This window comes from Dipodomys ordii, unplaced genomic scaffold (assembly GCF_000151885.1).
Source record: "Dipodomys ordii isolate 6190 unplaced genomic scaffold, Dord_2.0 Scaffold182, whole genome shotgun sequence".
NCBI lineage: Eukaryota > Metazoa > Chordata > Mammalia > Rodentia > Heteromyidae > Dipodomys > Dipodomys ordii.
The window spans coordinates 3,115,297-3,128,888 of record NW_012267398.1 but is presented as its reverse complement, the minus strand read 5'-3'; the positions used below and the strand labels follow the sequence as shown (position 1 = coordinate 3,128,888).

The window sequence follows — 13,592 nt, the reverse complement described above, 5'->3', positions numbered from 1 at the left end:
AAGGAACGTTGGACCAGACCTTCACTGTATTATTTGTTGCTATGACATTATTGTGATACCATGGAGATGACTAATTTGTTCTTTTATTACAGTAGCTCTTAGATCAGTTGCCTGCAAAGTATGTTCAGCATATTACCAATTCCTAATTACCCTTGATTTCTCTGACTTTGCTAAGTATTCATCTTCTGTGGGTGGCCCCCCAAAACTGTTGGCCACCCAGGTAACCCAAATTCATTCCAAAGCCATGGGTAAGAGATGAGATGGGGGTAGGGGCTGTCTCGAGTGGTAGTGGGACAAACTCACAACAGACTGGAATTCTCCTTCTTCCTGGGAGAGTTTCTTGGTATAGAAAGGGGAAGATGTTTGGGGAAAATCCATATCTCCCCTCCTCCCCTGCCCCGCAAGCACTGCATACTGTTTTTCCCTGCCAAATCATGCAAGGCAACAGTTGAGCTCTTTTAATAATAAATTAGGCCAGATCAGTTTAATAGCTAAGACTCTCAATTCAGAATGCCAATGACAAAACCTAGCAGAAGATGCAGGGCTTTCCATCTGCCTGGAAGGGTTGCTTTCATTCACAGGAAGTCACATATTACAGTCCAGAAAACATTTCCTTTTGAATATTGTATCCATTTGGTTAGCTCATAGTCTGGCTTTGCATGGTTCATGGAACCCGTGGCTCTGCTACAATGACCAGCTACCAAAACTTTGAGCTTGCTGCCCTCAGTGCAATTGACCCGTCAGAAAAAAAGTTCTATAGTCTATAGCTGTGTATCATTTAGAAATAGGCATACCTACATCTTGTTTAGTTTTTTAAGTTACATATTTTCATTAACTGCTTCGGGATTCAATTGCATTATTATCACACTCAGAAATTCATCAGGGTTGTGAGAAAACAAACAAACATCTGTTTTAAATAGGAAATTCAATAAACTTCCTGTGTTCCTTTGGACTTGGTTCTCTTCTTTTGGATTCTGCTAGGCTAATTAAAAATACTTCCGATACTCAGTTCTGTCAGTTGCTCCAGAAAACTTTTGAACCAGATGATACAAACTCTCTCGAGATTTTTCCATCCACCTAATAGTCTATTGGTTTCTTTCCAAATGTTCTCCCCACTCCGCCATCAGCCCAAATCATTCTGTTACCTCCCTTAGTTTGCAGGAGTTATCAATAATTACAGTTAATACTAATAACTTCTTTTTCCAACAAGCTAATCCTTTGTCCTCTGAAGCATGGAATGCTATTTTACAGAAGAACAAATTTGAATGGATTGCCTCATACACAGTATTAACCATAAATTGAAACTAAATGGTAGAAAAAAATAGGTAAGTATTTGTGCCAAGTATATTCAAGTTCTCCTGTTTGGGGCACAGATGGTAAATGTTTTAATTCTGTCTTTAAATTTAGAACAAATCTTTGATTCTGACTTCATCAGTAATTACATGGTTAGACACTTGGAAGGCTCAGGGTTTTTCTCTTAATAATGTTTGTCTTGCAAAGGATGTCTTTGATTGTCTTTCTAGAGATAATGATCTTCTTGGTCTCTAAGGTCTGACTCAGCGCTACCCAGCTCTTTGATTTTGAAATTCTGTCCAGAACATTAGCATAAGCAGAGCGACTCTAAGTACTTTTCACCAGAAGAAGCTGTTAATCATTAGTTCTTAGGAAAAGTGTAGCTAGGCTCTGCAAGCTGCTTGCTAAACAATGAGAAGCGTATTCTATTATGGCTCAAAAAGGATGCCAGAACCATAAAAAGTTAGAGCTAACGCTAAGCCATAAGCCATGGTACGGTGATGTGCAGAAGGTGACATGAGCTTCCAGCAGTATTTAGTTGGTAGTTCGACAGCCTTCTTTGACTGGATGTTTGTTCTGATATCTACCCAAGATCAAAGTCCAGATTATTGGGAAGAGTTTTAATGCTTTAAAAGAAGAGCGTCTTGCTGGGTGCCCCTGGTTCATGCCTATAATCCTAGCCACTGAGAAGGCTGAGATCTGAGGATTGTGGTTCGAAGCCATGTGGGGCAAGAAAACCCAGTTACTATTATTATTATCCCCAATTAATCACCCAAAAAAAGCCTGGAGTGTGGCTCAAGTGGTAGAGTGTTAGTCTTGAGCAAAAGAAGCTCAAGGATAGTGCCCAGAACCTGAGTTGAAACCACAGGACACCCCCCCCAAAGCCTATCTGCCTTATTTTAGAGGGTCCTTCAAGAACCTAAACAACATGACCTACTTCTGGAACTTGCTCTTTCCTGAAGTGTCCTGTGTGTTCTTTAGGGGAGGCCAAGGGGGAGAGAAGAAAGGCCATTGGTAACTCATGCAGGTGTTCTCCACTTGGCTTCCTTTGTTCTTCACACACATGTGGGGGTTAGGGGGGCTTGAGTGGAAAACTCCTACCCAGGACTCCTGGATATCTTGTATCTATGACCGCCTGATATACCATTGGAGGGAAACAGAAAACCACCCAGAATGGCAGCATCTGGATTTCCACCATCTCTTTACCCCCAATGGTCTCACTCTGGACTTGTATGTGCCTCCCATGACATTCTCAGACATTCTCAAAGGTTTGTGCTGCATGCTAAGCCAGAAACCCTGAACAGCTTTCCCACTCCACTTCCTGATAGTTTGTTGCTCTAGTCTACCATCAGGGCCAAGTTTTCACGGCAAAGGACAGGCCTGTAAACCCAGGATAGATTCAGAATTATTTCCCGAGGGAAGCCTGTGCTTGGAAAAGAAACTGAACAATGAAACACACAACTGCCCAAAGGAAAAGTAGGAAGAAGAGCAGGGAGAGAAAGCGCAAAATGGAGTAATTCTATGAGCCTGGAATGAACAGGGCTCTGGCAGAGGAAGAGGGAAAGATGTTCGGAAGAGTGGAAAAGCTGGGCTGAAACTGTGGCTTAGTAGTAGAGTATTTGCCTAGCATGCATGAAGCCCTGGGTTTGATTCCTTAGTACCACATAAACAGAAAAGGCCGGAAGTGGTGCTGTGACTCAAGTGGTGGAGTGCTAGCTCAGGGGACTGGTCTATACCAGTTTGGAGGATATCAGAAGATTACAAGAAGGAAATAATTAAGACTACAACTTAGGCAATGATGGTAGAAAGGGAGAGAAGTTAAAGCTGTAGGATAAGCAAGAGTTGCTAAATGACTCTACATGGCAGTCTACAGTGGGATGGGGCTGGGGCTGGATTGGTTAGGGGGCCCAGCATAGAGAGCAAGAAGAGGAGAAGATCTGGAGGCAGGATGGAGAGGTGTGAACAATGGTTTTAGGAAGAAGAGTTGGAGATAAAACAGGTCATGGAGTGATCCAATGAGTGATCATTGGAATTATGGGAGTATATAAAATAACCAGAGCAAGCCTGCAGAGTAGGAAAAGGGCTTTTGCTAGATGTGGGGAATATTAATCTCCAACATGGAAGCTCATAAAGAAGGAGCTAAAGGAGGTTGAGGTGGAACCATCAGAGAGATTAATGAAGATCCCATCAATGTCTAGATGGTGGAGAGAGGAAGAGAAGCACAATCTAACCCACTGTTGCCAAAGACCAGAGGGTTTGTTTTTTGTTTCTTTTGGTTTTGTGCTGCTGCTTTGGGGGCTTGAACTCAGTGCCTGGGTATTGTCTTTGATGGTCCTAGGTTTTTGCTCAAGTCTAGCTCTCGATCACTTGAGCTACAGTTCTACTTCCAACTTTTTGGTGATTAATTGGAGCTAAATTTTCATGGACTTTCTTGCCTGGGCTGGTTTCCATCCACAATCCTCAGATCTCACCCTCCTGAGTAGCTAAATGACAGGCACAAGCCACCAGCACCTGGCAAGAAGTTTATTTTCCAGAAAAGGTGACCTAAGATGTTCTGAACCTTTGCACAAAAATTGAACAGCACAGACTAAGTACAGGGAAGTGACCAGTGTATACATGGAATCATAAGATAGATTCTCATCTCATGTCCCTAGATACACAGAATCTGCTCCAGGGAGGTTGCTGGAGGACTTTTCTCTACAGAACTTACTGGAAGGAGCTGGGTGCCGGTGCTACTCAGGAGAATAAGTTCTGAGGATCCAGGTTCAAAGCCAGCCCAAGCAGGAAAGTCCATGGGACTCTTATCTTCAATCAACCACTAGAAAACCAGAAGTGGTACTGTTGCTCAAGTGGTGAAGCACTTGCCTTGAGCTGAAGAGCTCAGGGACAATGCCCAGGCCCAGAGTTCAAGCCCCACAACCAATAAAAAAATTTTTTTAAGTAAAATAAAAAAGAACTTACTGGAAGGTGCCATCAAAACCCAGGACCCAGACACATGCATAGATGAAATTGAGGAAAAGGAATCAGGGGAAAGCATAGCAGGTGGACATTTGGCCTAGAGGACAATCATTCCAGACAAAGGAGAATGCAGAGGGCTGTACAAGGGAAGGCCCTCAGGGCAAAAATAGGGAACTAAGGTTTTTAAATAGCTGGGAAAATTTCTGCCAGGAGTTTGGCAGGTTGAATGGAGCATTGGGGAAAAAAATGATTGATCCATAGAAAACCAAGCATATGAAAAACTGAAGCAAGTATTATTTTGTTGTTATTGGTGGTGATCATGGGGCTTGAATTCAGGGCCTGGGCACTGTCCTTGAGCTTCTTTGCTCAAGGCTAATGCTATATATACCATGTTGAGCCACAGTGCCACTTTGGGTTTTCTGGTGGTTAACTGGAGATAAGAGTCTCATGGACTTTCCTGCCTGGGCTGGCTTTGAACCATGATCCTCAGATCTCAACCTCCTGAGTAGCTAGGATTGACTATAGGCATGAGCCACTGGCACCTGGCCAAGTGTTATTTTTTGAAAGAGTGAAAAGTGGTCAAAGGACGAGGCTCAGCAGAGAACAAAATCTGTTTCTACATTTTTTATCAATAATAATAATAACCATATATAAATGCTTGTTGGCTGTTAATATACCCCCCCCCAAAAAAAACCGGTGGCATAATTATGGTGAAAAGATGGGTCATGGAAAAAAGAAGGGCCAAGTGAGAGTTCTAAATCTTCAACCACTAAAACAATCTCAGTGGCTGGGTACCAGAAGCTCATGCCTGTGATCCTAGCTACTTAGTAGACTGAGATCTGAGGATTGAGGTTCGAAGGCAGCCCAGGCAGAAAAATCCAATAGACTTTTATCGCCAATTAACCAGCAAAATACCAGACTGGATGTGTGGTTCAAGTGGTGTAGCACTAGTCATGAGCAAGAAAGCCAAGCAAGAATGTGAGGCCCTGAGTTCAAGCCCTAATACCAGCATCAAAAAAGGGGAGGGGGCGGGTCATAAATGTAAAATCAAAGATTTTTGGAAATCTAGAAGTAAAAGGAATTCAAGCACATTATTTAGAACTATGAAGACAGTGTCTGAAGAATCAGCCAAGAGTTCAGTTTCTCTAGGGAAAATTCTTAGGGGGCCAGGCAGAAAAGGTGAAGAATGTTAGGGCTCATCTTTCACCACATATACACTGTGTGTGTGGATTCCTTAAAGAAAAACAAGAATAGGAATGAAGGGGAAGCGTGTGTGTGTGTGTGTGTGTGTGTGTGTGTGTATGTGTAGAGAGGAGTGTGATGGATCTGTGAGCAGCTGAGCTGGGCAGAAGGTGAAGGCCGGCACATGGAAGGCTGGAGCGTGCTAGCCTGGGAAGAGCCATGTTTACATCCCGCATGGAATGGCAGATGAGAGAGAGAAGGAGAAACGTCTGAGAACAGAGACAAAACCACTGATGGGGCAGGTAGAAGGGAAACCCTGGACTTAAACACTTTGGGAGGGACATTTGGTATCGTTCATTCCTGCTCATGGGAAATCCTGCCATCTCATTAGCTCATTCTCTCTTGCCCTCCAGCCTGCAGCCTGGCACATAGATGTGATCTTCTTTCCTTTTATTTTTCCTTTTTCCCACAGTCCAGAGCTGCCCCTTCTCCCCTTTTCCCCTCCTCCCCTCCCTTGCCTCCTCTCTGCTCCTCCTCCACCCTTCTTTCCTGCCCCTCCCCTCCTCCTTCCCGAAGCCCTTCCCCCTTCCCTATATCCCCCCCCTTCCCCTTGGCCCCCTTCCCTTCTGCCCCTCCCCCTTCCTGTCTCTCCCTGTATTGGGGTGATCAAACCCAGGACCTTGTGCTTGCCAGACAAGCCCTTTTCTACCGTGCTACATGTCCAGCCCTTCTATGCTTTCCCCAGTCAGGAAAGTCTCCTCTTTCCCCACTATTCGGAATCTATGAGGGAATGAGAAATTCGAATTCAAGTCTCTCGTTTTATGGTTGTTTGTTTTTTTTTTTAAAACATCTTACATTCTTGGACTTTTTTTTCCTCTCTAAATGGTAGTATGGGGGTTTGAACTCTACCCCCTGAGCCACAGCCCCAGGCCGAGTGGAAATGTTTTCATCTCACAGAACTCATTTTCTCCTCACACTAGACATCAGTTATTTCTTCGTAGCCTCCTGAAAGACAAGCATTCAAGTCAAAGGTCTGGATGCATACACTGACATTTCTAGAAAACACTAGTTGCCACCCATGGACCAGTTCTTCCTGCTAACATGATAGAAATGGTCCTAGGAATGGAATGACCATATGGGAGCAGAGGGTTACCGTAAGGACGTAGGATGGGCCCCAGAGGGACCTTCCTGGGGTTGCATAGACAACTGTGGCCTTCACCACAGTTAGTACATTGAACGTAGTAGCAGGTGGGAGGCCCAGGGACTCCTGGGTAGCTTTGTACTGCGTGTGTTCCTGGAAGACACCTTGGCATGGAAGGCCATGGAGCAGGCACACAGCCCCCACCCAGGAGCCCCCCCCACCTTGCTTCTCAGGGTAGGTCTGAACAGCTGGACACAATGCCCCTGGTGTGCCTCCTAGTATTTCATTATACAGTATGTTTCGGCATAGGAAAAGGCGTCTACTCTTTGATCCTACTCATTCTTACAAAATCCCCTCCCACGGCACCTATAAGATGTTATTGATGTCACAAAGGGAAGCTGAAGTCTTGGTGCATTTAATCCTTCCGCTCCCATCCCCACTGGACTTCATGTTTTAAAGGAAAGCCATCCAATACTTGTAAAGTTGGTTCTAAAATTCCACAGAGCCATTTCCATGGTGGTTATCCTTGAGAATTTCTGCAAGGTGGCTGAGTGTTGTGACTCTAGGTCAGGAGTTAGATGTGTAACCACCTTCTACAGTCACTGCTAAGTATTTAGGGGCACAACAGGGACTTCTAGCAAGAAATGGTATAAGCACAGTGTGGCAGGTAAAACACTAACAGGGTACCAGCAAGTAACATTAGATGAGGACAAAAGTCATGGGAAAATGGCAGGTAGAGTCTAAAGGAATGCAGTGTTTGTGTTTTGGTCCATTCAAATTTGGAGCTCTACCCCTTTGAGTGACACCTCCAGTTCTGATTTTTGCTGGTTAGTTGGACAAAAGATTTTTTTCAAATTTGTCTGCCCAGATTGGCTTCGAACATTGATCCTCAGAGTGCAGCCTTCTGAGTAAGAATTACAGGGCAGTAGCCATCATCAGCACCACCTCGTGTTTCATTCTTTTAGGCAGTTCTAGGATTTGAACTCAAGGCCTTGCACTTTCTAGACTGGTACTCTACTACTTGAGTCACACCTCTAGCCTCGCTTACTTCAAATAACAAGCTCTCCTGGTTAAACTCATCAAAATCACATTTCTCAAGCCATCTTTTCATTTATTCATTCATTTCTCCCTTTTTGTCTGTTTCCCCTTGATTTTTCACCCTGTCATCTTCTAACCCATGCATATAATTCAAGTCCAAAGTCTGGACGTCATGGGGAATATGGTGTGGGACCAAGATGTAGCAGGAGCCTCTTAATCACAAACTATGTTAGTTTGTGGGCTAAAACCTAATCATACGTCATTGTGTTTTGTTTCATTTAATCTGCCTTTGTGCAAATATCAAGAGCAGTTGCTATCTAGATAGTTTTGGGGTGCTAACAATTCTGAAATGAGAAAATAACAACTGAGAACTTTGTGGTTATTATGTTTTGTATTATGTTTGACTCAAAACTTTTGACCCAGGGATGACCCACGGGAGTAGGGTGTGCTATGGCGTGCCAGCCTTGAGCTCATTAACTCTTCCACAAGGTTAATCTCACAAACACAGATGATATTTCACACTTACATTCTGCTTCATGCTTATTCAAACATGCTTCAAATGAAAGAAAATGATTCCAACAAAAGTAAAGCTGATACGAATAATAGTGTATTCATAACACACACACACACACACACACATCTCAAATCACAAGTATTCTTCATTTGCAAAACACTTCACACTTAATGAGAAAAACATTTGAATTCTATTAAGCTCTGGATGATGTCATCTTTTTTTTTCTTGGTATTCATGTATCCCAATTTACCTTCTGGTGTTTTCTAGCCATCATTATTTCTGTTAGCTATGAAGGGCCATTCTGCAGCTCTGTTCAAATTGCTTTACAATGTCTATCAGTTGCACACTTGAATAGAACAAAAGTCTGACATTAATGTTTCTAAAACTTATTATAAAATGAAATTCTGGGATGGTTTTGGAGGTGGCCAAAACTTCTACAATGCACACACACACAAATAACTCAAACTCTGATTTTAGAATTCCATAGTTCATCACTGCTTTATTTCACATCCAAAATTGTTTCCATAAATCATATGAGGGCTTTAGTTTTTGCAACATTTTAGAGTTATCAGCCCTTTGAAAGCTTTGAGATTCCCCCATCCCCTAGTATTTGTATCAAATTCAAAAGATTTGATGGCAGCAAATGACAATTTTTAAATGGTGCCCTAACAGAGCTTTTTCTTTATTTTGTTTTGTTTTATGCCAGTACTAAGGCTTGAACTTGGCCTGGATACTGTCTCTTAGCTTTTTGTGCTCAAAGCTTGTGTTCTACCCCTTGAGCCACATCTCCTGTTGGATTTTCTGGTGGTTAACTGCAAATAAAGAGTCACAGATTTTCCTACCCAGGCTGGCTTCAAACCTCCATCCTCAGATCTCAGCCTTCTGAGTAGCAAGGATTAGAGTTGTGTGCCACTGTGCCTGGACAGAGTTTTTAAGAAATAAAATTATCAAGGACCAATTTGGTTTACAGTTAGAAATGAAGGGACCCAGCCCTTTCAAGCCTGTGAGGACTGCCGACTGTCTCACTGATGAAGAGCAGAGGCTTTCCTAAGGGCTGAGAAATGGGTCCATTCACGGGTTTCATTTGAAACAAAACTGAGACTAAAAGCCAGGCCAGGCTCCCAGCCCGGCAACCCTAATAAACCACACCACAAACAGCCATTCTGTTCCTCTCCCCAGCATCAAAACAAATGCACAAAGAAGAAAAGTCACATGGCTATTAGTTGGTTATTTTACAAACGAGAGGCTTCAGACTTCAGTTAGCACACATCAAGTGTGGGCACAGACAGAAGGCTGGTTTTCACAGGCATGCAGGCAGCGGAAGCATCTGCGTGACATACCCCCTCAGCTACTGCCCTCTGCCCTTCCCCCTCCGAGAGAGGTAGCGCTGCTGGCTGCCGATTTCTTCAGCTCTATTTTCATAGACTGAGTCTCAGCCCGAGGCTCGAATTTGGTCAGATTTCCTGCTCCTGGGGCTGCCACTACCGGCTTTCCTGATTTCATACCTTTTGACACGGGAATGCGGGTGGGTGTAGGCCGCTGGCAAGACCCATCTTGTGCTGACTGCAAGAGAGAACACACAGAGACAGGAGAGGGGGTACCGGGGTGAGTGAGTTTGCCCTGGAAACCATGACTGGTGTTCATCAGTCTGAACATTAGCCAGATGCCTGACACACAGGCACACCCACACATCATCCTTCCCTGATAAGCAATTGTAGAAAACTTGAGAGTTGGGCTTTTTTCTCCCTGCTACTCTTAGGGCTTGATACTCGGGGCCTAGGTACCATCCCTGAGCTTATTTTCCCTCAAGACTAATGTTCTACCACTTGAGTCACAGCCCCAAATCTGGATCTTCAGATCTTAGCTTCCTGTGTAGCCAGGATTACAGGTGGGAGCTCACTGGTACCTGACTTGGGAGTTGAAAGTGAATCTTCTTCCAATTGCTGCCTTTCCCTCTTTCAAAAGATCTATGTAGACTTTCCTTCTCTTCTCAAACCATCCCCAGCCCTTACCGTGTTCTTAGCATCTATTTCACAGGGGGAAAAAAAAAGTCATCAGCAGGTAGGAACAAATAAGTCAAACTCTGTTTTTAGGATTCCATAGTTTGTTACCATGAGGGCTTTCTTTGCTTCTTACAAACTCAAACCCAGTGACCTTAGCTTCTATTCAATTTTTTTTTCTGGTTTGGTTTTTGCTGGACTTCAAACTCAGGGCCTTATGATCTCTGAGCTTTCTTATTCATGACTGGTGTTTGCCCATTTGAGCTATGCCTCCAGCCCCACTTTTGGCTAGTTATTTTGAAGATGGAATCTTGTGTGCTTTTCTTCCTGGGCTGGCTTTGAACATCAGTCTTCCAGATGTCAGCCCCTTGAATAGCTAGGATTACAGGTGTGAACCATCAGTGACAAGTTTTCCCTCATATTTTTTTTAAATGATCATGGCTGGCCAAAGTGTGGCTAAAACTTTTTCCAAAGGTTTCTTAGGTGATTTTCACAATTCACTTCCAGTCTCTGATGACTCCCTTTCTTGCTCTCTCTCGCTCTCGCTCTCGCGCTCTCTCTCTCGCTCTCGCGCTCTCTCTCTCTCTCTCTCTGTCATGGGGCACTTGAACTCAGGGTGTTGTCCCTGAGCTATTTTGCTCAAGGCTAGTGCTCTACCAATTTGAATCACAGCACCACTTCTGGTTTTCTAGTGGTTAATTATAGATAAAAGCCTCATGGACTTTTCTGCCCAGGCTGGCTTCAAACCATGAGCCTCAGATCTCAGCCTCCTGAGTGGCTTGGATTACAAGCATGAGCCACAGCCCCTGGCTTGCTTTTCATCTCTCGCTGGTTCCTGGCTGTAGATGGGCCGGATGCCATGTCCTGTTCTCAATTCTCAGTTCTTTCTAAATCTTTTAGACATACCCCCCAAAATCTCCTTAGTTACTCCTCCATACCTCCAAACCCTACTTCACTGCTCACATTTACAGCACCCCCTCCTCTGCCCCTCTGGCACCCCCCAGACAGCTCCAAACTAGCATGCCTCCACCAGGTGCTGGTGGCTCACACCTGTAATCCTAGCTGCTCAGAAGGCTGAGATCTGAGGGTCAGGGTTCAGAGCCAGGGAGGGATGACAAAGCTGCAAGATTCTTATCTCCAATTAGCCAGCAAACCTCCAAAATTGGAGATGTAGCTCAACCAGTAGAGTACCAGCCATTGAGTGAAAAAGCGCAGCAAGCACTTTGGGCCATGAGTTCAAGCATCAGAAGAGAGGGAGAGAGGGAGAGAGAGAGAGAGGAGAGAGGGAGAGAGGGAAAGAGAGAGGAGAGAGGGGAGAGAGGGAAAGAGAGAGGAGAGGAGAGAGAGAGAGGACAGAGAGAGAGAGAGAGGAGAGAGAGGGGGGAGGGAGAAAAATAAAGCTATCTTGCATCAAGGATTGTTTATCTTTTTTTCCAGTCATGCATACCCCTTCTATTTCTTAAATATACACCCAGACAACCAAACTAGAAGGCCCAGAGACACCTACTAAATTCTAGTCACTCATACTAAATTTGCCCCTACTCTTTTTCTCTTAGGTTACTTTTTAGATAAGGTCTCATTCTTATTTATTTGGCCAGTCATGGGGCTTGAACTCAGGGCCTAGGCACTGTCCCTGAGCTTCTTTTGCTCAAGGCGAGCGCTCTACCCCTTGAGCCACAGTGCCATGTCCAGCTTTCTCTGTGTATGTGGTACTGAAGAATGGAACCCAGGACTTCATGCATGCTAGGCTAGCACTCTGCCACTAAGCCACCTTCCTAGCCATGGGTCTCATTTGGTTTTTTTTGCTTATTAAGAGTTTGAAACTGTGATCTTCCCACCTATGCTTCCTTGGTAGATGGGAATACAGGCAAAACCAGCACACTTGGTTTATCATCTGTTGACACAATGGCCTCACTAACTTTTCTTGGGGGTTGGGGAGGAGCTGGGCTAGCTTTGGGCCATAATCCTCTTGCTCTTCACCTCCCAGGTAGCTAGTATTAGAAGCATGAGCCGCTCTGTGAATGTTCTGAGGCACATTCTCACTACATAACCCAGGCTAGTCTGCTGCAACATTAGCATCTCCTGCCTCCACATTCACAAGCCCGTCCACAGCTGCTACAGCGAAGACCATGTGCTCCCCTTTCCCCACGCCCCACCCTTCCCACTGTCACACCTTCACACATGCTCTTCTATGTTCCCCTTCTCTATTCCTTCTGAAGAATCTTTTCTTATTTGTGAAGGCTTCTCTAGTAGGTCCTTTGTGCAAACCTACCGCAGAACTCTTAAGTCGGTTCCAGCTAAGGTGAGAACTCCAGAAGTCCTTGGTGCTCCCCAACACCAGACTACCATGGCTGAGGTGTAGCTAATGCTCAATAAATACAGAATGCACAGATGGGCTGGCCTCACTGCCCACAGTCTGAGCTGGGATGGCCTAAGCCTACTGTGGTCCTAAATTGTATGGGATCTGATTTGCCTAAAAGACACGCACTATCAGTTAGGTTTTGAAATCTTATTTGTGTTTGGGGTCTACTCAGTAATCAAAAATGTTGCTATAAGTGGCTCACTTACAGTGGCTCACACCTGCAATCTCAGCTACGTAGGAGGCTGAGATTTGAGGATTGCAGTTGGAAGCTAGCCAAGGCAGGAAAGTCTTTGAGACTCTGACCTCCAATTAACCACTAAAAACAAAAGCTGGTAGTGGAGCTGTGGCTCAAGTGATAGAAGCATTTGCCTTGAGCACAATGGCTCAGGGACAGGTCCTAGGCCCTGAGTTCAAGTCCCAGGACTTGAACAAAAAAGTTGCTACAGGGAGTAAGCCTATGTTAATCTGAACTTCAAGATGGGGATACGATGGAATAGCAGAAAACAGCGCTCTAGTTGATAGTGATTCACACTTCCGTCACCTTGGTATAAGAGGCATCAGGAAGATATAACACACGACCCAACCAAGCTCGCCCTGTGTTCCCTAAAAATCCTTTTGCAATTGCAGGAGAGGGTGGAACAAAGCTGAGCACTCTATGACTGCTCTATGGCCAATAACTAAAAGCTTTACTGGCAAAGCAATTAGTAATTCATACTGTAAAGTCTGTCTTGCGTCCAGAGAATTAATGTAAAGTATATTAAGGAAATGGGAAATAAGCCACAGTTTCTATACTTAAATTTTGAGCTTCCTGTATTTTTTGAAAAACATTTCAACGAATGCTACAGAATTTGTTCCATGCATAAGAATCCTAATTTCTACTCTACTCATTTAAATTAATAACTAACTACTACATGGTCTCCTATAAGAATTTTGGCCCCAATAATTGAAGACAGGATTGTAGAAAGAAGAAGTATTTTAGAACATATAATTTAGTGTTTTTTTTCTGGGGGGGGTCCGGTCGTGGGGCCTGAACTCTGGGCCTGGGCGCTGTCCCTCAGCTCTTCAGCTCAAGGCTAGCACTCTACCACTTGAGCCACAGCACCA

The 13,592-nt window shown here is 44.3% G+C and overlaps 1 protein-coding gene across 1 annotated transcript in view; it reads right to left on the bottom strand.

Annotated features, from left to right (window-relative positions):
* Window positions 1-9,470: 9,470 nt before the first annotated feature.
* Window positions 9,471-13,592, bottom strand: part of Filip1 (filamin A interacting protein 1) — a 61,525-nt gene continuing 57,403 nt past the window's right edge. The window contains exon 5 of the mRNA XM_013034102.1: window positions 9,471-9,774. Within this exon, the coding sequence (XP_012889556.1) occupies window positions 9,471-9,774 (304 nt within the window). The remainder of the gene's footprint in view (window positions 9,775-13,592) is intronic.